The sequence below is a fragment of the Hydra vulgaris genome, chromosome 12 (assembly GCF_038396675.1).
Source record: "Hydra vulgaris chromosome 12, alternate assembly HydraT2T_AEP".
Taxonomy (NCBI): Eukaryota; Metazoa; Cnidaria; class Hydrozoa; order Anthoathecata; family Hydridae; genus Hydra; species Hydra vulgaris.
In genome coordinates, this window is record NC_088931.1 from 49,244,448 (window position 1) to 49,269,747 (window position 25,300).

The 25,300-nt window shown below is 26.8% G+C and overlaps 2 protein-coding genes across 2 annotated transcripts; both read right to left on the reverse strand.

Moving 5' to 3' along the window:
* Nucleotides 1-7,768: 7,768 nt before the first annotated feature.
* LOC100200614 (probable ATP-dependent RNA helicase DHX35) lies at nt 7,769-10,993 on the reverse strand. The gene is made up of 2 exons (XM_065813557.1): nt 10,443-10,993; nt 7,769-10,190 (listed from the first exon to the last, which is right to left on the reverse strand). Exons 1-2 carry the CDS (start codon nt 10,503-10,505, stop codon nt 8,091-8,093), a joined length of 2,163 nt encoding a protein of 720 aa, XP_065669629.1. The 5' UTR covers nt 10,506-10,993; the 3' UTR covers nt 7,769-8,090.
* Nucleotides 10,994-13,143: 2,150 nt separating this feature from the next.
* Nucleotides 13,144-24,859, reverse strand: LOC101237515 (torsin-1A). Its single transcript, XM_065813558.1, has 2 exons — nt 24,592-24,859; nt 13,144-14,406 (listed from the first exon to the last, which is right to left on the reverse strand). Exons 1-2 carry the CDS (start codon nt 24,707-24,709, stop codon nt 13,529-13,531), a joined length of 996 nt encoding a protein of 331 aa, XP_065669630.1. The 5' UTR covers nt 24,710-24,859; the 3' UTR covers nt 13,144-13,528.
* Nucleotides 24,860-25,300: the final 441 nt, after the last annotated feature.

A 25,300-nucleotide genomic window follows, 5' to 3' on the forward strand; every position in this document is an offset into this window, starting at 1 on the left:
TATAAAATCCAACCAGTTTTTCAGAAAAAAAAGATTAAAAAGAAGAATAGATAAAAAACAAACTAATCAAACCCACAGTGTGTGTGTGTGTGTGTGTTTATATATATATATATATATATATATATATATATATATATATATATATATATATATATATATATATATATATATATATATATATATATATATATATATATATATATATATATATATATATATATACAGATATGTATATATTTAATAATAAATGAATGAATATATTTAATATAACGAATATATTTAACTATAATTATATTATTATATATTATCATAATTATTATTATAGTTATTAGGAACAATTAATTAACAATAGTATTATGAAGTAATACTACATTTTAAAGCTATAAATATTCAATTCAATTATAAATAGAAAATAAAACTAAATAAAACACCACCTTAATGCATTTATCAATAACATCGGCAAACCAACGTCTTTCAAAAGTTGACAGTTCCAGCTCATATTTTTTCCAGAACCCTTTGTTTCTTTCGACAGACATAGTGTTAAATCTAATATAGAAGTTTAATGCAAAGCTTTGATATGTTAACTTGTCAGATCATTGGGAAAAGATAACCGATTTACAATAAACATTAGTGGATTGGTCATCAACATTAGTTGTTAAAACTTTACAGTTGTTTCAATATGGTTTACGTTGTAATAAAGTTTAATTACGTAATTAAACACGTTTATTTTACTCGTAAATGTTTAAACTGGCAATCGGGAGATTTTTTTTGTTAATGTTAACGCCGTGGTAAATACTATTGTTTTCTCGATTAAAAACGCATCAACGCTTATCATGGAACTGCTGTTTTAAATTAATTTTTTCCATAAATCCTTTGCTTTATTTTTATGGAGCTTTTGATTGATATATAAATTATAAGGTTTTGAAAAACTAAAGTTTTGTTGCTATGGACAGGTGCTGGTTTCCATAGAGATCATTTTAAAAGTGGGTCTGAGTCTTTTTTTTATTTATTTAGCCGTACAAATATTTACAAGTTCCGTGTTTTATAAAATACATAAAGATGACAAGGACGATAAGAAGACAGGTTTGTCTTATCACCAAGTCCCTTGTTTTTTCTAGACATTCACATAAACACGTTGTAAATAAAATTAAAAATGAGTAAAAAAAGTGAAATGTTTCAAAGAAGTTTATATAAAATGCAAAATAGCTTAATAGAGTCTTTCAAAGTTATTTTTAATAAAAGTTAAGGAAGTAATTTAAACACAACAGCATGAAGGTTAACTTACGGCTACATCTATCAAAGTTATTTTTTTTTTTTATATATATATATATTTTGCCGTATAAAACAATTTACAATGCGAAAAATAATTTATATATATAATAAATGGCAGGAGCAAGAAAAAGACATATATTGTCTTATTGCCGAGCCCCGTTTATATTGAAGCCGTCAGTTAAATTAAAAAAACTTAAAAAATAAAAATAGGTAAAATAAAAAATAAAAATATTTCCACAAAGATCTTACAAACTGTATAATAAGACTAAAAGAAATATTTTAAATCTAAGTTTCATTAACCAAGTTTAATGCGTTTATCTTTTTAGGATTGCGCTATTATTAGCACAAAATTTGCACCAATTCACTGCACTATTTGGTTAATTTATTTTAAGTCATGTTAACAATAAATTAAATATTAGACAAGAATATCAGACTTCTCCTTGCCCTAGTCCGATTTAAAAAAATATATATCATAATCATGGCCTACTATAGTAGCAGGCCGAGTAAACCTACGGCTTTTAAAAAAACTGTAGGCGAGTTTTTTTAAATATACATTTGTAATATGGCGCATTCCAGAGAAACAACGTGGTCTTTTAATTTCTTATGTGATAAATCTCACTTATATGTATATTAAATTTGCTTCATTTTTAGAGCTAAATAATTAGATTGTTATAATATGGTTTTTAAGTGTTGTGTCACTATGTGCAGAGGTAACTACGATGTTACAAAGTCTGTAAAAGTTTTTCGCCTTCCAAAAAAAAAAATGTAAATAAACGAAAAAGATGGATAAATGCTATACCTCTTGAGAATATTCCAGATAGCTCAAAAACTTTTATTTACGAAGATCATTGGCCTAGAGATTATGAAAAAGTTTTAGTTAATAGAAAGTTAACACCAAAACATCCACCATCTGTATTTTCTTATGTAAATCCAAGTCAAATTCCGAGTCCACATGCACCGCCAAGATCAACTACTAAATCATAACCATCTTTAAAAAATATTGTGCCTGTTAAAATGGAGGAGTTTTAAAGGCTGACAAAATTTCATCCAATGAAAATTTGTGTTACAAAATAATGTCTAAAACTATATCTTTTCCACTTTCGATAACATCAAATATTGATGAAAACTGTACATCTGTACATCATCAATCTGCTGATAATTTGGAGAACTTGGGTGTTCCAAAGTTTATTTTGATAATAAAAACTGATTTATCCTTTGATAGCTACCACTATGGTATTGAGTGCACCATAAAACCTTTTTCTTACAATCATATGAATAATATTGACTGTTTTAGTCGGCTCCATGTTGCTATACACTATCTGAATTCTTTACTAATTGATCTCAAGAAAAGTATTATTATGGAACAAATGTTAATTATGAACTCATTAGTGTTCATTGGGGAATAAAAAATTCTCCTAATATGGTTGCTAGGGCGTTTGATTACTTTTCATTATCAAGAACTCTTTATTCTCGATTACGTGACGATTATGAACTACCAAGGATATCGCTGATGACAAAATTGACGTCTAAAGTTAGAAATGTCGGAGATGATGATTTTTTAGAGTTTATTTTGATAAATGTTCTATTACTCAAAGACAGGTAATTTTACTAATTGATGAAATTTATGTTAAACATATCTAGGAGGTAATATTTTTGGTAAATCTGTTAACTCCACAAACGAATTGGCAAAAACAGTTTTGGATTTAATGATTTGTTCATTGTTTGGTGGAAAACAGTTTTTGTAAAAGGCTTTGCCAGTAACAGATTTAGATGCTAGTTTTCAATATGATCAAACAATGCAAACAATTGAAACAAAAAATTGTGGTGGTTCTGTTGTTGCTATTATTTGCAACAATAACAAAGTAAATAAAAAGTTTTTTGGAATGTTTAATCTACATAAATTGGTGCACTAATAATAACATTTTTCTTCTGTATGACTTTTTCTTTTAATAAAATCTATTCGCAACGATTGGGTCACCGAAAAATGCTAAAAACTCTGTTTTACTTATGAAGGTATTTCAAGAACTGCAAAATGGTCAGATCTGAAAAAGCTTTATCAATTAGAAATAGGTTCTATTATAAAATTGTCTAAACTTAATAAAACTGCAATTTTTCCTTAACCAATTGAACGTCAAAATGTGTCATCTTGTTTAAGAGTATTTTGTGATGAGATTTTAGCTGCTTTAAAAACTCATCTATCAATGGAAAATGTTGATGATACAACAGTTTTTTTTATCTATTTTTATCAAATTTTTTAAAACTATTAATGTTAAAGGACTTTATGAGGATATATGTATTAGAGACGAATATTGGACAGTTTTTTTATCAAACAATGATAAGCGAACGAACTTTCTTTTAAATTTGGGTGATATGGTTGAAATCACTGAAAACCTGAAAAACAAGGTCAAAGAATTAAACATTTAACTAAAGATACCTCTCGTGCTTTTTATCATACGTGTCGTGGAATAGTTAAACTAGTAAAACATTTATTAGTTACAAGTCATAAGTATGTTTGCCTTGAACATTTTACTAGTGATCCTATTGAAAAAGCGTTTGGAAAACTTTGACAAGGATCAGGTGGTACCTATTTTATAAATATTCAGCACATATTGAAAAAATTTGACATTAAAAAAACAAAACTTTGCTTGAATATTGGTATCATTGTTAATGATTTAGAATCTTCGTCAAGCTATTTGTGTGACAAATGTAATTATGTAATGTAATATGATACTTTGTTTAATGTTTTTCATATTCTTCCAGTTATTGAAAGTGATTTATTTAAAGAAATTAAAATGTGTTTGGTTTATATTGCTGGCTATGTCAGTAGAGAAGATTTGGAGAATATGTCAGAGAGAATAATCGTGATGACTTAAATTTCCTTGGCGATAACATTTTGCATTGGTTAATTTTTTCATACATTTTGTTTCATCATCTTTACGCTTTTGTCTGTCGTGTTAGCTTATCTAACTGCTTTTTGATGGTATCTGAATTTTATGGATTTACCAATCTTTCAAAAAAAAAAGATTGCAGAATCCTTGCCAAATATATTTTTAACAATTATTGCCATCTTTATCCTTTGCGAATATAAAGATGTGAATTATATATATATATATATATATATATATATATATATATATATATATATATATATATATATATATATATATATATATATATATATATATATATATATATATATATATATATATATATATATATATATATATATATATATATATTATATGTATATATATATATATATATATATATATATATATATATATATATATATATATATGTATGTATATATATATATATATATATATATATATATATATATATATATATATACTTATTAATTTTTACTTTATATACTTATTAATTTTTACTTCGCTGATTAAACAATATTACAACTTTTCATATATAATAGATACATGATAAACATAAAAAAAAACCTTGATAAAAAACGTTTTTAATTCTTTTTATTTATAGTATATATGCACATATACATATACACACACACACACACACACACACACACACACACACACACACACACACACACACACACACACACACACACACACACACACACACACACACACATATATAAACAAATATATATATATATATATATGTATATTTATATATATATATATATATATATATATATATATATATATATATATATATATATATATATATATATATATTATATATATATATATATTGTTATAATCAGTCAGGGACTCAAGGAAGATAAGGATGATGCGTTTATCATCACAACCTTTTCATTGAGCCCCTTTAGCCACTCATTAAAAATAAAAATAAAAAAAAATAAAAACACTTTAATTTATAAAGTAAAATAAAAATTCAATAAAGCAAAACTCACTTTTTTTAGAATAAAAAATTGAAAACAAAAAAATATTAAAACACATAAGGAAAGAAAAAAAATTAAAAAATTTAAAAAACTGAGAACAAATACTGTAAACTATAATATATATGTCAGGAATTAAGGAGATGTTCGTCGTTTAAACAATGAAATGCTTTTTAGGTCTTTAATATTTTTATTTTGGAAATGATTCCATATTGATGAACCACGGTTTTTAATTAAAAAACTTGACTGCTGTGATTTAATTTTCCCTAGGTGATAGTCGTACCTGGTATTTGAACGCAGATTATATTTTTCAGAAAATGGTATCAAGAAATTATCTGGAAAAACGCTTTTTAGAAGATTGTTTTTATACTTATGTATACAAATTAATATATGTAATGTGTTAAGTTTCTTAACATCTAGAACCATCATGCTTTTCATCACTGGGGCCAGGTTTACTAACCTATTTAAATAATTAATTGCTTTGCTTGCTTGGTTTTGCAGACTTTGCAATTTTAGCAATTTGGTTTTATGGGTGCCAGCCCATACAATATAGCTGACTATGTACAAGACTAAAGTAAAGCATATTGCTTAATTTACTATCGAGAAAAGGTCTTGACTTATACAAAACACCTATTACAGAGAACACCTTTGTTTCAAGAAGACCAATATGGTTTCTCCATGACAAGTTTTCATCAAAAAGTACTCCCAAAAATTTTGTGTATTTTTCACGTTTAATTCTATTTTTACTAATAAACAGTTTAGGCAACTTTAACGGAAGATTAATTGATTGTTTTTTTTTTATGAAAAAGAGTAAAGCTATTTTTTTCACAATTTAGGGATATTTTATTTGCTATGAACCAGAAGTTGAAATTTTTGAGCTCAATATTCATAGTTTCAAACAATGAATTTTGAACTCAAATTTTTTGCATCAGGATGATTAAAAAAAAAATTTGTATCGTCAGCATACATAATTGTAGATATTTTTTGGGAAGCTTTATGCTTATCGTTAATATATATTAAAAACAATAATGAACCTAGGATTAAACCCTGAGGAACTCCACACGTAACATCAAGGGCTCCTGACTTTTCTAGTAATACAAATTGTTTTCTGTTAGACAAGTAGCTTTGAATCCACTTAAATGTTGAGCCTATTATGCCGTAATATTTTAGCTTTGAAGTAAAATACTGTGATCAACTGTATCAAAAGCCTTGCAAAGATCAATAAAAACTCCTAATACCAGTTCATCGCTATTAAACGACTTATATATTTTGTCAGCAAGTTTAATAACAGCATGTTCAGTAGAGCAATTGCTTTGAAATCCAAACTGATTGTTGTATAATAACTTTTTTAATATAAAGTACTTATTAACTCTATTATAAATTACTCTTTCATATACTTTTGAAAAAACTGGGAGTAGAGAAATAGGTCGGTAGTTAGAAACATTATTGCAATTACCTTTTTTGAGAATGGAACTAATTTTGGCTAATTTAAGTCTGTCAGGGAATATACTATTTTCAAATTTAGATGATATTAAATAAAATAATGGTTTACTAATGCTGTCCATACCGTACATAGCTACATTACTGGAAATACCATCGTATCTACATGACTTGTTGCGTTTAAGTTCAATAATTGCTTTATTAAATTCAAGTTTAGTTATCTTTCATTATTTATACTAATGTTGGGTTTTTCTCCCAAAAAATTATTAAAGGCTTTAATTGGTTGCGCAATGTTAAAAGCAAGATAGGTGTCTACATTAACAAAATATTTGTTAAATTCTTAACATATATTTGTTTCACTTGTTATAATTTTTTTTATCGGAAAGTAATTTTTGTTATAAGCAAGTATGCTTCTTTTTTTCTCTTCCTGTTAGTTGGTTTATAACAGCCCAAGTCCTTTTTATGTCTAATTTATGCTTATCAAGTCGATTAGAAAAATATCTTATATTTGCTTCTTTTATATTATGTTGAAAAAACTTTTTATAATTTTTGTAGATTTTTTCATCATCTTTATTTTTTGATTTCGAAAGTTTTACGTAAAGTTTTTGTTTTCTTTTTGATGCTTTAATTAAAGTTATTGTCATCCATGGATTCTTATACCCTTTATTTTTTATTTCTGTAGTTATTTTTGGGCATACTTTATCAGAGATATTTTGAAACGTGCTTGAGAAATATGCATGATCTTTATATATATATATATAATATATATTTCTTTTTTTTTAAACTAATTGTAGTTTGGTTTTGGAAAAGTTTTTTCTTTTTTTCTTAACGATTTAGACCTTTTATTTAATAAAATTTAACAAGATTACATTTAATATACAATTTTTTTTATTTCGGAGATTTTAATTATTTATTTGTTACAAAAATCTTTGTTTATGATGAATGAAAAATCTAACGAACTTATTTTTTGCTAAAAACCACCAAAAATGAATGCTTCCATAAAAAAAAAACTCGCCTACAGTTTTTTTTTTTTGAGCCATACGTTTACTAGGCCTGGGACTACTATAGTAGGCCATGATCATAATTTAAAGAATAAAATTGTATAATATGAGGATATTGAGAAAATAAAAAAAACAACTTAATTATCATTATGGTTTGGAGGTAGATCAAAAAGGAATATTCGTGGTAAAACCATTATATTTGCTCAAATTTACTGGTACTTTTATATTTTAATTTAACTCACAATCAAATTTACTTATACTTTCACATTCAGATTTACTCGTACTTTTACATAAAAATATTCTCATACTTTCACACTCAAATTTACTCGTACTTTCTCATTCAAGTTTACTCGTACTTTCACATTTAAATTTTATCATAATTTCACATTCAAATATTCTCATACTTTCACATTTAAATTTCACATTCTATGTTTTAAATGAAAAAAATAAACTCCAATTATAAAAATGTAGTTGAACACAAAATAAAATGTTTTAAACAATTATATATCAAGCTTTAGTTTCTTTCTATCCATAGCTAAATCTGTATCGTATTCATAATAAGAACTTGCTAATTCTAACAACCAAGATAGTTTTATATCTGTAGCATCCCTCATATAATCTTTTGAAGTGCAAAGGACTTCGTTAAATATAAGGAGTTTCGGAGGAGGCGTAACACTCGAAAGCACTGACGATGGATGCAAAAATAACGAGCGATTATCACGTACTGTTCTATATTCACCAGAGGGATGATACTTAGCAACATTTGCAAAAAATCCAGATATAATACACTTTCGAATAGCTTCGTCATCATCTTTACACGAAACTATTGGAATGTCGTACTGCTTTAAAATAGATATTAATTGATTTCTAACCTTTACTACACGAACAAGAGATTTATAATTCAAAAAATGTTTGTGGCACCAATCCATGCTCTTTCCATGTTTAATAAAAGCACGATAAACATTAATGAGAGTTAGATGATCTCCTTCTTTTGCAGCAAAGCGAAGTTTTGATCTGGTCACTTTATTTTTCATGTTAGGTACGACAACAAAAACATTTTCGATCTGAAGCATGGCTGCTAGCGTAACAGCTTCTTCAGAACATTGAAAATTTCCAGAGCATAAAAGCATCTTAGAAAGCATTGGATTTAAAGGAAACTCAGCCATCTGAACGCCTAAAGGCTCTGTTAAATTACCTTCTTCGGTAAGTGCACCAAGTGCAAACAGAAGTTCTATGCCATTTATCATAAGCTGAGCTGGTGGTGCACTTAAAAAATTGAATCTCAATACATTACTTATTCCTAAACTTTTTAATTGTAAAATAACGGAGGCTAAATTAGTTCTTTGTATCTCTGGAATGGTGAATAAACTTAATTTATTAAACTCGCATTCTGGATAAAGACGATATGCTTTACCAGCACGAACTCTACCTGCTCTTCCTGATCGTTGATCAGCTGATGCTTTTGAAATAGGTGTTATCACAAGAGAGTCTAATCCTGATGCAGCATTGTATGCTTTTAACTTGACAAAACCAGAGTCTATAACATAAACAATACCACTTATAGTAATTGATGCTTCAGCGACATTAGTCGAAACAACTACTTTTCTGGTATTAGGGGGAGCACGTTGAAAAACCTTTAACTGTTCAGCCATGGGTAAACCACCATATAAAGGAAGTAATAAAAGACTTTGCATATTTTTCGGCAACAAATTAATTTCATTTTGTATAAGTTGTAAGGCATTCTCTACTTCGTCTTGACCAGTAAGAAATACTAATATATCTCCGTCTGAATATGTTTTATGTATACTTATGACAGTGTCTACAGCAGATTTCACATAATTCGGGATAGCAGCTTGAAGATAATAAACATCAACAGGAAAAGTCCTGCCCTCCATTTCCAATATAACAGATGTAACTTCGGCTTTGTCAACAGATTTTTTTATATTGAAAAATTTTTGGTACTGATCGGCATCTAATGTGGCAGAAGAAATAATCAATCGCAGATCTGGCCGTTTGCGCAAAATTTTCTTGAGCAATCCAATTATAACATCAGTATAAAGTGTCCGTTCGTGAACTTCATCTAACATTAAAACGCTGTACTGAGAAAGCAAAGGATCAGCCATCATCTCTCTCACCAAATAACCATCGGTAAGAAATTTAATTTTTGTCAAATCTTTATCAGTACAGTCCTCAAAACGAATTGAATACCCTACTTCTCTTCCTAAAGCAGTTCCTATTTCTTCAGCTACTCTACTAGCAACAGACGTAACTGCAACACGACGAGGTTGTGTTACACCAATAATTTTTTTGTCATTAGTCCAACCAGCTTCATATAGGTATTGAGGAATTTGTGTAGATTTCCCAGAGCCAGTTGAAGCAGATATAATCACAGTTTGATATTTTTCTAGTAAGTATAATACAACATTTCGATACTTAAAAGATGGAAGTCGTTGTCTTTGCTGCTGAATAGATAATGAATTATTAGGATTGTATATCATAAAGCTTCCAGCTCCTTCACCCTCTGATTGCCTTTCGGTCCTTAAATCGATACCAGGTTTTTCAGCACCTGGTTTCCAAAATATATTCTTTTTATTTAACATCTGAAATAAAGATTTTGTCAAAGAATAATAATAAATGAAGAATAAATTTTCGAAAAATCGTAAAAATCATTTGACTTAAAACATTAATTCAATTATGCAAATATTAGAATAAAACCACGGTAACAATAAAGGTAAGTTTTATAAACAGTATATATACAAACACATATACTTAAACACATATTATAACTGGTAATTTTAAATAAATATTAATTTCGACTCAATATTTTATATAAATTTTTTAAACTTTGATACCAAATCAAAACTCCATATCTGACTCAGAATCATCTTCGTCCCAAAATGATTTTGCCACACCATCGTTGTTGCTAAAGTCAACTTCTACGTCATACTTCCATGCACTATCACCGGGTTTTATTTGATTTTTTTGAAAAACCTCATTCATTTGTCCTTTTACTTTGTTCAACGTTTCATCGTCTAATTTATTTAAATTCTCCGTTTCAAAATCAACATTAACAGCTTCTTTTTGAATTACTGCATTTAAGTTAGTTTGATTACCGTTTACGTTTGTCATCAACATTTTAAACAGTCTTTCAATTTGTTCATGCTTAAATTTTTTTAAATATTTAGAATGATGAGATTCTTTGAGCAGACTGGTAAAAAGTTTTTCTTCGTTTGTATTTTCATTTAAACGTATTGGTATAGAGCGCCGATGAATCTTCCCTGATGACTTAACAGTGTAAAATAAAACTAGTGTAGGAGGAGAATACTTAACACCACATTTCTTTGGCAAAATATCCTCCATTCATTAAAATAATATTTATTATTATTAATAGCAAAAAATATCTAGAAAAAGAATAATAACAACAAAATTAAAGTTAATAATAAAAAAAACTAACAAACAAAATAATAACATAACCATTAGCCATTTCAATAACCGTTCCATATAAATTTTTTTTTTAAAAAATGCAACTTTATTTGTCTTTAAATTATTTTTTGTTTTTTACTTTAAGTTAGTATTATGGGGCCATCCGTTGTAACTCATTTTTATACCTCCTCCCCGCCCTCATGGGAGAAAAGGAGGAGGTGGGGGCGGGGGTTTGGTAGCGGAGGGGGTCAAAATTTGGAGATTTTTGCGTACGTAATATATGGATAGCCCCTTTGTAAAAGATGAATTTTATCTATGAAATCAAATCCATAGTAAATACCAAAGTAAATACAAAAGTAAATATTGTAATATGATATGTAAATAGAAGTAAATACCAAAGTAAATATTAGGAGAAATTCAAAAGTTTAAAGTGTTCATTTTAATGACAAAATACCCAAAAGCCAATTTCAACAAAAAGTAATAAATTTACTCCATTCACTTGTTAAATGTTATTTGCCTTTTCACAAATATTTAAAAAAGACCAGAAACAAGGTTGTTTTGATATATAAATTTTAACTTTTATATGAATTATCAAAACGGTCCGCAACAGTAACATGAGCCATAATGTTCTCCTCTTCAATATATTTTGAGTCAACTAATCGCCGTTTAGATATTGTTGACAACCTGATTATAATTGTTAACCTTTTTGAGTGATTTTGTCATGTGTTAAAATTTACTCTATGAATACAAAATGTTACATAAATATATATATATATATATATATATATATATATATATATATATATATATATATATATATATATATATATATATGTATATATACTCATCTACAGCTTATACAACAGCTTCTGTGCAAACTAGTATATGTATATATGTGTTTATATATATATATATATATATATATATATATATATATATATATATATATATATATATATATATATATATATATATATATACATTCCTATGGCCATGTTGTATATATATACATATATATATATATAAAATATATATATATAAACACATATATACATATTCTAGTTTGCACAGAAGCTGTTGTATAAGCTGTAGATGTGTTAACATCTACAGCTTATACAACATGGCCATATAAATGTATATGTATATGTATATATATATATATATACATATACATATATATATATTAATATATATATATATATATATATATATATATATATATATATATATATATATATATATATATATATATATATATAACATTTTGTACACCCATATCAAGGGTGCAACAAGTCAAAAAGTGTCAAACTGAGAAAATGACGGTTAAAGTTTTAAGTTTTTAATATTTTTTTCAACTAAGAGTGCCATTTGTATTTGTAATTTTGTAAACATTCATTTTAGACTTGTTGTATTTTGTCACCATGTACAACACATAACATACTATCAAATGACATTCATAACTCAATATCCATAATTTTTGACTTGTGGCACCCTTGATCTGGGTGTACAATATATATATACATGTGTGTGTATAGACACACACGCGCACACACACACACACACACACACACACACACACACACACACACACACACACACACACACACACACACACACACACACACACACACACACACATATATATATATATATATATATATATATATATATATATATATATATATATATATATATATATTAGGGATGTGACTTTTTGGGAAAACTTTTAGTATCTCCAGTTTCCAATATAAAAAACAGATAAACTTTGGTTTGAAAGTAACTGAAAAGTCATTAGTTTTATTTAATTTTTGAAAAAGGTCTACCGCTATGACCATTGATTATAAACTGGCTCCCATATATATAATGAATTTTTTTTTTCTTTAAAAGTATATCAACCTGGGTCTCAAAAGAACTAGAACCTAACAGTTCTACCATTAAAGGCGTCATGCATTACTGTATGTCCTTTCATACTGTATGTTCTTAACATGTCTGTTAAACTGTCTGTGCATACTGTATGTCCTTAACTTAATTTATAAAAGTTGAAATAAAGAGCAAAAGACTGATTTCAATTTACTTAAAAAAATAAAACTTTATGGAGTGAAAAAACAACAACGATAGATTACTAAATAATGGTCTTTATCGCATTTTATACCCGAAAATTTTTCACACATATAAATATAAACAATTTATAGAAAGTTCTATGTTAAAAATATCACATTTAAAAACTATATTAAAAACAAAAATTAATCAAGATACTCTAAAAAAGATAAATCTAATGAAATTATTTTTAACAACAAATCTGATCTAAAATTTAATTTAAAGCATTAAGAACTTTTTTTGTACAAACTAAAAACAAGTTACTTTGGGTTTTTTGTTAGGTTAAAATAAAATTAATAATTTTTGTTTAAAAAAACAATTACAAACTCTTGTGTGGTAAACATTTGCTAAAAATAACTGAGCAAAAAGAATATTTTCAGCAAGTGACAAATAAAACAACACTATTATTTTGAAAAGACTAATTAAAAAAAACCTCAACTTTCTTTGAAACTGTCTTGCATCCTGTAGCTGAAAACCATTTTTCTTCTTCTGGAAAATAATGTATTTCATTTGCAATTATTTCTAAAATAGCATCATTATGTTCATGATAACGCTTTTGAAGTTCTGCTTGTGCGCATTGCTTGACATGTTTACGCTCCAGTGGTAAAAAAGGCACATAGAAGTCTATTAATCCTGCTAAGACAATATCAGCATTTTTAAAGCCACCTGGCATATTAAATGCACCAACAGATAAGAGTTTATCCATTTCAACACTGGTTATCATTTCTCTAGATTTACCATTGGCAAAGTGTTTAATAGCAAAATTGTTAATTTTGTGACCGGCAGTATTGCTTAGAAATATAAAAATATTTTTACGGTAATCGGTGCCTTCTAATGCATGGTGGTAGTCTAAATAAGGTTTTAAAACATCTGCAAGACCCTCTGGCAATTTGTCCACTTCATCAAATATAAACAGCGAGCGCTCACATTTTTTTGCATTATTCTCAATAAAATTTTTCAACTCTTTTTTGTATGCCTTCAAATCACCACCATGTGGATAATGGAATGTTGCAATTTTTTTGTGAATAAATTTACTCTTTAGACCATTTTTATACAAATGTTGTGCAACAATATCTGATACAAAACTTTTACCACTACCTGTCCATCCATGAAAGGACATAACCAAAGGTTTTTTAGGAGTTTTTTCTTTAATATGTGACTCCACAGCTTTACCAACCATCTTTATTACTAAATGCTGCCCAAAAAGCTTTTCCTTTAAACTGTTTTGAATACCTGAAACATCGTGATTGATCCAATTATCATCACAGCATTCTTTATATTGACAGTAGATCTTGGCTTAAAATAAAAAATAATTATAACATAAAAAGGAAAAAGTTATCAAAAAACTGACAAGAGGATTAAATAAAAACGAATTATTTAACATATCATAATCTTTGAAAAAACTTTCAAATTCAATTTCAAAATCTTTGAAAATTTTTTTCCCAAAGCTAAGGTCAAAATGGTGTTTAAAATGAGACAATAAAATAAGCTGTAAATTTTATTCACTGTTTAAGTTTGCTGCTGTTCTATTAGTTATACTACAAGAAACCCAACACAAGTTTTCTTGACAAGAAGTGTTTTCCTCTGACGTTTTACGACTTTTTTCTTTTTAGATTCAGAAATGTTTTGCTACTTCAGTGTTTTATTTATTTTTGATGCAAAACCTATTGTTTGCATTTTAAGCCTTTTCCTTATTTTTTTAATCTGTTAGCAAATTATGGTGTTTAATAACAATAAGATTGCCTGTTTTGGTATTGGGATAACAAACCACGGAGATAATTTTTTGAAATGATGTGGTGTTAACATTGCTAATAAAAACTGCTAAAAGGTTAAGATAAGAAGCATTCAGATTAATGCATTAAAACTATTGGATGACTGGTAAATACAGATGGATGACTGGCAGAAGCATGGAGGTGACTGGTAATTATGTGCATGTCACATATCAGCAACAAGTGTTACTTTGTGGCCCCTAATTAAGGAGGAGAGGCAACAAATTATAGGGCCACTTTTGAAAATTTCAGGAATTTCAATTTTTGTGTCACTTTCCATCTTTAATTCCAGGTATTGCTTTATAGTATCTTGATTTTCTTTTATTTCCTTTGTAAATTCGACCATGAGGTGTTTGATTTTTTATTTTTTTATTATTAAGTTGGGTAAATTTAATTCTTGCTTGTTACCTCTTTAACATTTAAATATAGCTTCAGTTTTATAATTCCTGCAAACCATGACAAGTTATGTGATTCTAACTGAACACAGATAGAATAGTATTTCTTAATTTTGAACAGTATTTTTTTTTAATTCTATAATTTCTTATTAAATCTTATTAAAATATCATATTAGCAAATTTCTGAAAATAAAACTAAAAAAAAAACGTATTTCCAGTTCTTAAATTATATATTTTGTATGCTGAGTCATCAACTTTTTATAATTGGAAACAACTTTATAGGTTTTTTAGATGGACATTATGGATAAAATGTGAAATTAATAAAAATAAAACTAAGTTTTTCTAAAATTTTGTTTTTGAAATATCGAGCTTCAAAGAATGTACAAAACATATTTTTGCTACTAAAGTTTTTATTTTGAAAAAATCAGAAATTTTTAAATTTCTGCACCATATCTGATTCCTATTCTGATTATATAAGATTCCTATTCTGATTATATCTGATATCCTATTCTGATTATATCTGATTATATCATATCTGATTCCTATTCCATTCCGAAATCCTAAAATTTTGGTTCATTTGCCATGACCGGTATGGATTTAGGTTAGCAAAAAAAAAATTGATATATATATATATATATATATATATATATATATATATATATATATATATATATATAATATATATAATATATATATATATATATATATATATATATATATATATATATATATATATATATATATATATATATATATATATCAATATATGCATCAAAATTATTTTTATCTAAATATTTTGATTTTATTATCTAGAGTTTTTACAGATGAGAAAATCCCAAAAAAACGATAGTGTACTATTAAATTTCCACTAATTAGTTAAATCCAAAAGTTAATTTGTCCTGTAGTTGCTGGATAATGAGAAAATAATGAGAATAATAGAACTCTAAAAAAAAAAAAAAATTGAGAAAATTTTACATTTCACATGACTTTAAAGCAAACTCTATACTTTAATTAAAATAACAGCTTTGTTAAAATTTTTTAAATAGGCCTGCATTTATTTTATTGTAGGATTTGGATGTAAAAAGGCATTAAATAATGCACAAATGGAATTAATGGTTAACAAACATACACAAATTTGTTAAATACTGCTTTCAATTGCGGCAGTTTTTATAGTTATTTTTTGCAGCTATTTGAGAAAATGAAATGAAAATGTTTTTTGCATTAATTTATTAAATTTTAAGTCTTTATAAAAAAAGTTTTAAAAATCTTTTACAACATAAGACATAACTCGCCATAATTCCATGATTACCATTAAATATGTTAAATAACATTGAATATGTTTAATAAATTCCATGATTAACATGGAATATATAAAAGGGTAACTTGATGTAGAATTAATCAATAAAAATACAAAATAAAAATATGTTTAATCCTTTGAACTTTATGTGCTAAATATTACACAAATGTTAAATTGTTTGTGTCATCACAAATTAAAAAAATAATTTATGTTGGTTTCAATTCTTTTTTAGCTTTATTTATTATTTTATCTGTTTATAATTTTTATATTTTATAAAAATACCAAAATGCAGATAATTTTTATTAAAATTTTTTACCCAAGATGAACAGTACCATGTGGACACCCAAAAAACGTTTGCTAAGATAATAGAAAAAAGTCTTAAAATATTAAAAGATGCAAAAACTCAAAAACTAACCCCTGCTAAAATAATAATCAAAAACTAATTTAAACTTCTTTCAAAAAAAGTTTTGCAAGTATCTTGACAAGGCTAACCATGATGACCATCTGTTGTAATGTTTATGAACGAAGATTTAATTTTGAATTTTTAAAATTTTTTTATTAAATAATGAGGCATTGATCTGGTAACATTTTGTGTCACCATTCGTCTTAAATTATACAGTAGAAAAAGTTTATAAGCAGGTTAAACTCTTAAAATGATTTAAAATATCTACATATTAGGGAATTCCAAATTGATATTGAATCTGATCAAATAAATGACATTGGCAAGGAAGGAGATGTGAACATCCTGGTTGAATGGAATTCTGAAGAGCTCTTTGACAAAAATGTTAGGTCAACTTTAAATGCCCTAACAAATTTTGGATAAAAAACAAAAAAAAACAAATACTGGAGTCCCAGAGTCCCAAAAACTTATAGGATACCTTATACTCTAATCAATAATATGGACTACTGGACTCCAAACTTGCTCAGCATTCCTGAATATAATCAGTAACATGCTGAAAATGAAGAATAACTTAATTAGCAAAAGCAAAACCACATACTATTTAATTATCACACACTATACGCAACATACAAAAATACTAATTTTAAAAATACAAGAATCATAAAAATAAGCTACTCAAAATTTACTTCATGTAGAACAAAGTAAATCATTTGTCCGAATATAATTGGTACATATTCTGTTTATATTAACATTTTTAAAAATAGCATTTTATTATGCTTTTTTAAGTGTCAGGTTGAATAATTAGGAAGAAAAAAAATTTCACTTATATTACGACCTGTCAAAAATGTCGGATTCTTAAAAAAATTTTTTTTAAGAAGTCACCATGCAAAGGGATCTGTGATACTGTAAAAAGATTGATAGCGCAAAAAAGTTTGAAATGAAATACCAAAATAATCAGCAATGCATCAATTTTGCATTGAGAATATTTTACATTTTTTACACAAAAAATACATCAATAGACAGGTCTTTTAGTAAATAAAAAGGTGTTAATACAAATTTAATGTTTGAATTTCTACAATAATGTAGCCAACAAACATTGACATCAAGTACTACTTAAACATATTAAAAATAATTACTAATTTAAAAATTTTAAAAAACTGTCACATAACAATGTATTTAAATGTAATTAAAAAACTGTTATAAAAAAAATTTTTGCAACATAATTAAAGCATCTAGCAATTTCTATTCTGATGCAAAAACACTTCTCCTTGATCCTCTAGGATCACATTCAATGACAACCTTTGGAAAGTTGGAAAGGTATTTATCATTCTCAGTTGGTTCAATATAGGGGCACAGAGTTGTTCTGGATTTTACTGTCAACCACTGAGTGATCTGCACCTGCACTTGTAGCTATATTTACTTTTAGATCATCACTAGTATCTGTGTGTTCAACCTCTTCACAGTTTCTCAGATCTCCATCAAACTATTTGCTGTGCATTCCTCTTTTTGGTTTTATGTGCTTCACATGACATAACATCCCATCCACTTTGACTACTTGCTCCAATGTCTCAAGTGGTAGTACCTGGTTGTCATTTTGTCTAACAATGCATCTCAGTTTCAACCGCACACGTTCATTAACCCAAGGAGTTTTGAGCACATTTGTTGACAAGCCAAACTTTTGTTCCAATACTTTAAGCCTAATAGTTATGCAATTTGTCCATAGGACTCACCACTTTCTTTTTAACTGAGACATTATACAAGTATACAGCTTCTGCTAAAGAGATTCTTGATCACTCAGCTGTTTGCTTGATTTTGATCACTCAGTTGTTTGAATTATCTTACATACCTCTTTATCTGTAGCATCTGGAAACTTTTTCTGACTAAAGCATAAATTTACAGAGCTTTCAGGCTTCAACATTTTTATTCTCTAACAAGGTACTCTTGTTGATGGATCGACCAGATTGCTTTTAGTTTTATGCCAACCTACAAGCTGTATTTGTTAACTAACTCCTGAAACATATTAACTCTTTACAGTATTAATAGTTCAATTGGTGCTTTTGATTTCAATCTCAATTTTCCTGTTATCCTGCATCAAAAAATCAGTAATAGACCATTATGGAGTTTGAGAACAATTGAACTTGAACTTCCAACCCATGTTAATGGTTCAAAATCAAAAATGGCATCTAATTCAGCTCTATTAAAATAAACTACGGCCTAGTCCTTTCGTAAAAAGCTTGCAACAAAACATTGCAGGTCTTCCCAATGTCATGACATTGGGAAGGATCTCCTAGGCCTTCCCAAAGGTGCGCTGCCACATGTCTTGTTTGTCTACGCATATAATAACTTTTTTTCAACAAACTGAGGGCATTTTTAAATATTTTGAGTTTCAAGAACTTGCACTAAAAGAAAGCTAAACAAAAATACACGTTAAAAAAAAAAATGCTTAAATAAAGTAATAAAATCTGCTTTAGAAAAAAAAAAAAACTTAACAATTTTTCTTGTTTTTTTAGGATGGTAGTTCGCTATAAAAAAACGATACAAGGAAAAAGAAAGATAAAAAAATTATAACTCATATATATTTTATTCACAACTTTTATCAGTCAGTATATAAGGAAACACTTAAATATTTACACTAGAACTATAAACAACTTTTAAATTATCTTTAAATATTTTAGTTAAACTTTACATTTTTTATTGATACAAAAGGAAGTGAGAAAACTAATTGCTACTCATTTGTAAAATACGTCTTTTTATTTTTAAATGTAACAAGATTTTATTGTCAAATTACAACAAGCTTTTAATAATGTTTAAATATAAAATACTTGGTTGTATTCACTACCGATTGTAATGGCAGATTGGCAGAATTATTTGGGGGGGGGGGGGCAACATCTATGAGGGTGACCCCCCTTAGATTTTTAAGGTTTTTTCTTTTAAAGTTATATGTAACAAAGTATGTTCTTTGAAAATGAAAGTAAATTAGGGAGGCTGTTTAAAAGTAGCATGAAAGTTTAATAAAATTGTGGAGTGCAAATTTTAAACTATGGGCTTGCCAGCTTACAAATTATTATACCTGAAAAATCACTTCCATAATAGACAGTCTGGAACCATCAATTAAAAAAAAACTCAAAATGGCCCTCCATTACTACATGGTATAGCTCTGCCCTTGACTTATTGATAAAGTCTGCGTTTGCCTCGGATTCATTAAATTGTGAACCCAAGAGGGTATTTTTTGATGAAATTATTAGGAAATCATTTAAACATTTTTAAAAATTTGATTTTAAAGTATTTTTAAGACAAAAAACAAAAACAAAAAAAAACCTCTTCTAGTAATTTGTATTTATCTTGGAAAATTAATATTGAGGAAACAATTTCAGACAGGCATCAAATGTGGTCAGTACATTTGTAAAAGAAAAAATGCAAATATTTTTTGAACTTCTTCCGTAATTAATAAATTTTGCAATTAATTGATTGCAATGTTATAAAAGATCTAATAAAATAATAAGTAATATCTTGTTATATTTAAAAACTTAAATAATATCCTTTAATAATAAATAGCACTTTATCTTCTAGCCTGACTAATATCGAGAAATGTCAAATGTAGCAAAAACCTTTTTAAAAATTAAATAAAATAAAAAATTTAACTAAATTTCCCATATTAGCATGAATAATGAATTAGTTTCTTAATACACAGACTGATGAAATTTGTGAATAAATTTCGTATCTAGTCTTTAGTTCTTAAATTTTTATGACTTATAGTCTTTCTTTCCTTGAATTGTATCTTTGTAACTGAAAATAACAACAACCCTAAAAAAAGAAAACAAAAACAGTATAAATATTTTGCAAATTTTTTTTTTGTGACAAAAAAAATTTTCTTTTTGAAGTTGATTAATTTTTCTATCATTTAAATTTAACTTAAGTTTTATATTTTGTTAAAATTTTGTTTCCTTTTTTAGAATAAGTTTTTTTCCTCTGTGGCCAAGTTTTTTTTTTCTGTGGATAAGTTTAGCTTTCTTGCAAATTATTGATGCGGTCAGTAGGGTATCCTAAAAAACAACAATTTTGAAAAATATATGCTGCAACTCCCTTAATGTGTTCTATATGATAAAAAAACACTTGATTTAAAAACTTTTTTCGAAAAACTATTTTTAGGGGACCCTCAAGACCCTTAAACAACAACAAGTTCCTAATATTATTAAAAAAAAGTTCTTCCAAAGTGTATCAAGTTGGATTTAAAAATGAAGTGAAAATATATGAAAATTTAAAAAATTATAATTATACTATATAAAAATATATGATTTAATAGCATCAAAAATGAAACAAAAATTTAAAAAAAAAAAATGCATTTTTATCAAATTTCTCTTATAATTTTTATTTAATAAGTTTTTATATATATCTATTTTATATATATATTTAATAATTATCATTTTTGAAATTTTCATTCTAAATTTAAAAATATAATAAACTTCTCTTAATTTGAGACCCAAGATGGTACAATATTCAAAATTTTTATAAATTCAGTCTTTTTTTTTTTCATGTTTGTTTGGGACACCCTAATGGTCAGTTTGCCTAAAAATATTATTTCATGCATAGACAAGGCATGCAGCCATATACCTTTCCTGATTAGGCCTACATTGTCAATTTTCTTTGCATTTTTCTCTTATGCATCTTTCAAACATAAGCAGCATTTCAAAGCAACACAGGATAAAGCAATATCAATTCCACATATTGCATATCTGCAATAAGCATGGTTTGCAGCATCCAACATGCAAAAACATTAGAAACAGCAATTGATGTTCAAAAACGTCTAAAAATATTAAAGATAATTCCATCATTTGCTTTCTAACTTTAAATCTTTTGCGTAGCTAGAATCCTATGCGCGGTTAAATTATAGATTTTCACAAAAAAAAACTGTTTATACAAACTTTCATTTGAATTTATACAATATTGTAATTTACAAATATTGACATTAAATACCACTTAAACATATTAAAAGAATTACTAATTAAAAACTGTTAAAAACTATCAAAATGTCAAAATAAAAAACAACGCAACATAATTAAGGCATCTAGAAAAATTTATTTAGATACAAAATGATCACAAAATTTAAATCTTTTACAACCTCAAGCTGCTGATAGCAGCTTTTGATTTTTAAAATTTTGACTGTAAGCAGCTGGTAGCAGCTTTTGAGTATACTTCACATTTTATCTTGTTTTGTACATAAATTTTCATTCTGAACAGATATAATTTGTTTGTTCTTAAGGTTTAATTATTTCTCTACATAATCAAGGATAAATAGGAGCCATTTTATGTAATTATAAAAGGTTATCACTTGACAAAGTTAAAAAATCTTGAGTAATCCTTAATAATAATAACTTCTTTAAATTTAATTCTAAAATAAATGATGAGACTTACAACAACAACTTTGTTGTTGTTGTTGTTGTTGTTAATTCACCTCCCCAAGGCGGATAAGGCCACTACAGATGAGGAGGCTACTTGTGATTATAACCCGCTCTCAAATCTATAACTCCAAAACACGAACCTTGATGAACAAGGCCGCTGCGCGGAGAAACAAGTTAAGCGCGGTACTACCAGGGACATGATTCTAAAGTGAAAAAATGAGATAGGTATCTTCGTTATGTAGCAGTAGTCTATGATGATAAGAATTGGGTTGGCATTATAACTGAAATTAATCTGGAAGAAGGTGATGCTGAAGTTAAGTTTCTTCACCCAATTGGTTAATCTGCATAATTTCGAATCTCTAATAAAAGGAGGGGGGACATTTATTAATTTTTTGGAAATTTTTCCTGCCCACCCCGAGCTTATTAAAACCCCTGTTTATTAATTTTTACTTGTTATCAAAAAAAAAATCAGGGAAATCGGTCTTAAAAATTAGAAAATAGTTATTTCAGTCACTGATAAAAAAAATAACTTTCAGTGTAAACAGGCTTTAAAAATCACCAAGTAAATCTTGATTTGTCAAAAATTTAATTTATTTTTCACCAAAGTATATAGCTTATATCAGGATACTAAATCCTATTGAAATTATTATAAAACAGCAGCTAGAAAATGCGCATTTGACCACAAGCCACACTAGATTTAAAAAGTTTTATGATTGTTTTGTAAAAAGTATTAGTTTGAATTTATAAACTGAAACTTTTTATAAAAAATATTTATATTGTAATATAAAAAACTTTCCAATCCCCTTCTATTAACAAGTCCCCCCTCCCCATGTTTATTAGATCTAGACTAAAATTCCCCCTCCCCTTGTTTTTTGAGGACTCAAGAGTACTTTACCTGGTCTCAAAATTATACTACAACTAAATTCAAAATAAAATGTATTTTCAATAGTTAAAAAATCTTGTATAATCATCATTTAACATCTAGTATGTTTTTAAGTTTTAAATTTAAAATTATATGATATTTGTTGCTCTTAGAAATTTTTTTTAGTAACTTTTTGAAAAAGTGGTATTTAAGTAAAATATAGTTTTAGATGCTTTTAATAATAGGTATTATTATATATATATATATATATATATATATATATATATATATATATATATATATATATATATATATATATAATAGGTAATATTATAATATTTATTTATTTATTTAATAATAATATAATGTGTACATGTACAATGACAATGTACGGAGCCTAGGTAATCTAGGCTTTAACAGCCAATTTATGTTAAAAATAAGTCCAACTTTGATTTAAATTGATATAGTGTTTTAGAATCTACAATATGTAATACTTATTATTTTTATTAATTTTATTTAATGTTAACTTTGTTTAATAATAAAATGATTTTTAATAACTTTTACACTGATAATGTTGCTATGGACTGCGGGTAAGTAGCTGAGAAGGCAGTGGAGTGTACACTTATCAACTAACTTGAATAAAAACAGCTAAAGTGGAGTGTACATATATCAACTAAACGTTTCTTTAACACTCTTTTAATTAAAAGATAGGTATTTTGAGATTCAAAACTAAAATAAAAACTAATATTAGAGTTGCAATATCCAAGAACCACTCAACATTTTTGACTGATATTTTGCATGCAAGATTTTTTCATAAACATGAATCAAGTGTCACAGTGTGAAAAAAAAATGAAAGGCACATGATTTATTGAACTGGGTGATTTGATGTGAAATTATCCTATTATAAATCAAATCATTATCCTAAGTGATTCTGCATGGGTAAAAAATTTAAATGGGTAAACCTATTGGGTTTAAGCATGCTAAATCTTAAACCCAAGGTTACCATAACCCTTAGGTTAACCCTTAAGTTAAACCTAATGACAAATAAACTAGTGAATAAATAAATTAAAAAAAAAATTAGTCCCCTTGATTTAAAACTTAGTTTATTTAAAACTTTATTTAAAAATTAGTCCCCTTTATTAAACCCTTAGGTTTAACCATTCGGTTAAACCTAATGACAAATAAACTAATAAACAAATTTAAAAAAAAAATTAGTCTCCTATATTTAAAATTAAAAAAAAAATCAGCTACTTTAGCACAAAAATTCCTTATTTCGAAATGCAGAATCAAAAAAGTAAATAAAACTAATATGATAAGTGTTGTAATAATAATTCTAACAAGATAAAATTAAACACATACTGCCTCCATATATAGCAAAACTCCCAAAAGCAACAACGCCAGCTGTTGTTATGGGTTCAAAACAATGCACTGATACCAGAGAAATCAAAATAATAATCCAATTCAGTTTGCTATTCATCACAAGTTAATTGCGTTATCACTGTAATCTTATGACAAAATTGAAAACTATATGAAAATCTATCGAGCTAAAAGAAAATTAACAAATATTAAGCAAACAAATTAACTTAAAGGACATGAACCTAATGTCTAACGACATGTGATTTTGAAAGTAAAACATATGATAGTTAATGATATTTAATTTTTGTATTTATTAGGTACGTGCGTATCCAGAGTTACGGCACCGAATGAAATTGTTTTTTTGTGTTATTTTTGAGAATTTTTTATCCATGTAAACATTTTCTCAAAATTAAAAGAGCGAAACTTCATTTTTGTATTGTTTTTTTTTTGTACTTTTTGTTTCCGATTTTATTGAATTAACTTTTCGTAAAAACTTCGTTGTTGATCAGACATCAGAAAATAATGAGGTCGAAAATTTCCGACAATTTTCCGGGAAATTTTGCTCAATTTTTGCCATAAAGTTATAGTTATTATATAGTTTTATGAAATTCATTTCTTAGTTTCAAAAATATGCATTTTATCATCGTAGGATTTGGGTTTTATGTAAATATTTCAACAAAAAATATAAAATAATAAAGACTTACAATTAAAA

Coding starts and splice junctions, on each gene's coding strand:
- LOC100200614 (XM_065813557.1), bottom strand. CDS start 10,505: ATGGTGTGGCAAAATCATTTTGGGACGAAGATGATTCTGAGTCAGATA. Junction 10,191..10,442: donor AGATATGGAGTTTTGATTTG/GTATCAAAGTTT, acceptor TCTTTATTTCAG/ATGTTAAATAAAAAGAATAT.
- LOC101237515 (XM_065813558.1), bottom strand. CDS start 24,709: ATGAATAGCAAACTGAATTGGATTATTATTTTGATTTCTCTGGTATCA. Junction 14,407..24,591: donor TTTTGCTATATATGGAGGCA/GTATGTGTTTAA, acceptor TTTTATTTTAAG/CCAAGATCTACTGTCAATAT.